The sequence below is a fragment of the Anneissia japonica genome, unplaced genomic scaffold (genome assembly GCF_011630105.1).
Source record: "Anneissia japonica isolate Jap-2015-1 unplaced genomic scaffold, ASM1163010v1 scaffold287749_len374965_cov195, whole genome shotgun sequence".
Classification (NCBI taxonomy): domain Eukaryota; kingdom Metazoa; phylum Echinodermata; class Crinoidea; order Comatulida; family Comatulidae; genus Anneissia; species Anneissia japonica.
The window spans coordinates 195,401-199,178 of NW_022737310.1; the positions used below are offsets into that span (position 1 = coordinate 195,401).

At 35.5% G+C, this 3,778-nt stretch overlaps 1 protein-coding gene across 4 annotated transcripts in view; it reads left to right on the top strand.

Annotated features, from left to right (window-relative positions):
* The window catches only part of LOC117117310 (uncharacterized oxidoreductase YjmC-like), an 11,111-nt gene that overhangs the window by 2,168 nt on the left and 5,165 nt on the right, over positions 1-3,778 (top strand). For 3 of the 4 annotated variants that reach the window (XM_033261574.1, XM_033261571.1, XM_033261572.1), the window contains 3 exons: positions 1,030-1,184; positions 1,704-1,892; positions 2,615-2,730. In XM_033261574.1, the coding sequence (XP_033117465.1) occupies positions 1,030-1,184; positions 1,704-1,892; positions 2,615-2,730 (460 nt within the window). Of the gene's footprint in view, positions 1-1,029; positions 1,185-1,703; positions 1,893-2,614; positions 2,731-3,498; positions 3,598-3,778 lie in introns of all 4 variants that reach the window. The other variant, XM_033261573.1, reaches the window with a different exon arrangement.

A 3,778-nucleotide genomic window follows, 5' to 3' on the forward strand; every position in this document is an offset into this window, starting at 1 on the left:
CAGCAGGGATGAGCATAAAAATTGGTTGAGGGCTGTCAAAGTGAATTTTGGATTTAGCACTGAAGGGTGCACAAGAATATTTTCAGTGTGCTTGCAATAAAAAAATGCTTCATGCTCTGCTTTTACATACTACTGCTTTAGCTCATTTTTAATATTGCTTTTTATAGATGGTTAACATCGGACCGTAAAGACAAGGGGTCTTCTACCATACATAAGGATTCAATTTGTATTCTCAGGCCCTAACAAAATACCTGTCGACTGCAATTTGCTCACCTGTGCTTTACAGTATAAATATGAATATAAAATGAAAATTAAGTTTTTCTCAACAGTATCCTCATTTTCATTTATGTTACATTATGACATCCCTCTGCCCACCCCCCGCCTCCTTCTGGTTCTCAACGTTTTAAAGACTGGGATCCATTTTTAAACCACCCTACATGCAGTCCCATGGGAGCCTTAATTGATTATGAGATTATTGGGGCTTAGGTGAACGATTTTAAGGATGCATAGGATGTATTTATGGTGGGCAGAGGTGGGTGGGGCCACCCATCCTTGAAGTTTTTCCACCCAGTCTAATTTCATGGTCTTCCACCCACCCTTATTAACCCACTTTTCCATCCTTAAAATCCACTCATATTATTTACTGTTTTGTTTACCAGTGTTATCACCCATCCTCCCTTAAAATGTCTATCACCCAATATCATGTTTTCTACGGCTACAACCCTACTGAGGGCCTGATATCACCTCTAGATGCCCAGAAATGACATTATCATACTTTATAAAATGCTTACCATTGTCTTAAATTGAACTCATAAAATGTCTAAGCTATCAAAAATATTTTTACTACAGTACCCCACTCCTTGTAAACATCAATCCATTACATTATATTTGAATAATATGTTAATTATATTTTAATAAGTATGAGTATTTAAAAAGATCATGCTAAATAATTAACACTAATGATAGTGAGCTGATTGTTCAGACTAAAATTAGTGGAATTAAGGGTTTTTATGTTTTCTTTTTTTGTAGGGATTACCACATTGTTGCTGTGGAAGAGGCTAGATCATTCATCCACAGATGTATGGTGGCAGTAGGCACACAAGATTCGCATGCCAATGATCTAGCAGAGGTGTTAGTGGCTGCTGATCACCGCGGACATTATAGTCATGGGATGAACAGGCTAGGTAATGTGTAATATTTCATGTTACTGCAACAAAAGTACCTGCAAAGATCCCAAGTCTCTGTAAAATAGGTCGGCATATAAGCAAAACCTCCCGAAAACTACAGTAACCCATCTACTGCAAGTGCATGATACCAGTATTTGCTTGTTTTTACTAATAGTTGTCATATTGTGTCTCTGAAATCAGCTGGCAATGGGCATTGCCATGCGCAGCAAAATACAGTTATATGGGTTTAGAAATATATCCCAGAAGTGATTTCCATTCCAGTCTGAGAGTAATGGTTTACTGTAACATCTACCTTGCAGATTTTAATGATTTAGATATGGAGATCAAATTGATGTTGAACGAGTCTTTTCTTTTGAAAATCATAGGTATCTCTGTTTTTTAACATGGAGCTATACAATAATTATTTTTTTAATTATTTTCTTTTTGAAAACAACAACATTTTAGGGATAATTCAAATGTATTTTCGATTGTAACTAATCAACAGATGATGTAATTTTTCTCTCCCTGATTTTCCAGATATGTATGTAAAAGATATAAAAACTGGTACAACAGTCAGTGATAAGAGTCCAGAGATTTTGAAAGAAACAGCAGCAACTGCATGGGTTGAAGGCAATAATCTTCTAGGACCAGTTGTTGGAAAGTTCTGTACAGATATCGCAATAAAGAAAGCTAAGGAGGCTGGCATTGGATGGGTGGTTGCTAAAGGTTAGTATTAACTTAACTCGTGGGAGTGCAGAATGCACTCCAACGAGAAAGCAAAAGTGTCCCAAAAAACCCACCACCCGAAAATATATTACATGTTTTTACTACTGTATTACCAGTTTTCTCTGGAAGTCAGCTGGTATCACCTTGTAACGCAAAATAAAGTTAGTTAGATTTGTTAAGAAAATTCATTTAAGTGTGTTTTTCCAAATTGGGACCCCTGAAAATACATTTAATGTACAGTAAAACTTACCTCCAGTAACTCGAATAAGAATCTAAGTTGAACAATTTTTCAATACCACTTTGGATTCATCTTAGGCAAGTTCAACTCTATTGCTCGATAGCAGTACTGTGTACCAGATTCAGCTGGTTTTGCCAATTGTATTATACTTTTTTGTGGAATGCATTTAGTAAGTGGTTATTAGCAATACACCATAGAATTATGCCCGCTTGTCAAGGACTTTTCAGTATAGAAAAAAAAATTAATTAATCATCCAATCCTGCTTCCAAATGTCACTGTGCGTGAGCAACACAGTTAATTGTTATTTGTGTACTAGAGAATTTACACCCTGGGTTCTGCCTAACCTCAGAGTTTCAAGTGACCTAACAAATTTACACTTTATTGTACAGTCTTTGTCAATTGTTACTTGTTTTTCTTTGTTTGTATATATGTTTAATCTTGTATTTTTGTGTGCTAACGTCAAGCTATGATTTGGTTTGTTTAGGTAGCAACCACTATAGCATAGCCGGTTGGTATGCACTCAAAGCAATGCAAGAAGGCTTAATTGGATTGTCTTTTACTAACACCTCACCTCTAGTAACACCAACACGTGCTCAGAAGGTTAGTTTATGTGAGATACCTTCAAAGGGCTAAATTTAATACAGGTCTCCCTCTAATTACTGACACCTCCAATTTAAAGACCATTTACTGTGGTCCCATATTAAAAAATGTGTATTATATTTATTATTTTAATTAAAGACCAAAGCTGGTCAAGACAGTGGAAACCCCCTGTTCGAAAAGGGGTCTTTAAAAACCACCTCCAATTAGAGACCACTTTCTGTGGTCCCATATTAACAAATGTCTATTATCGTTACTTTAAAATTGGTTTTTAATTGGAGGGAGAATTGTATCAGGGGTTTAAGCTGTCCACACTATCAAATTTTCTTTGACAAAAATCTGTTGTATGCCCATATATAGTCATGAAGTGCCTATATATGTTCATAATGTGATGTCATCATAACCATATTTAGGCATGTCACATGTTTTTGTCAAAATTTGGTAGTCTGAACAAGACCTTAAGCTCTGTCCACACTATCAAATTTCCTTGGACTGTTGTATGCCCATATTTAGTCATGATGTGCCTATATATGGTCATGATGTGATATATCATGACCATAATTAGGCATGTCGCATGTGCTCTGTTATGTTGTACTTGCATCAGTTGTCCTTACTCTTATCTTATTTAACTTAATACTGTATCATAACAAGTAGAATACTGGTGCTATTTGAACCAAGAACCCAGTTTTTATAAGTGTTAACTTTGTGTTTATAAGATATTATTCAGATGCATTCAAATAACTTGTTTTATTATTTTTTAAAATTATTTAGCCAGCAATTGGAACAAATCCGATAGCATGTGGTGCTCCTGCTACTGGCGATGATAGCTTTGTTCTTGATATGGCAACTTCGGCTGTGGCTGTAGGAAAGGTAGGTACTACTACAGATTGTATCTACGATATATGATCAAGTAGCACCTCTGTGATATGATCACCAGTGCATAGGATCTTTGTGATATATATGGCAGTGGAGATATTCTTTAGTAAGATACAATTTTGTAAAGTGAAGTTAAACATTTATAGCATTTAAGTTGTGTAAACTGTAGCTTACA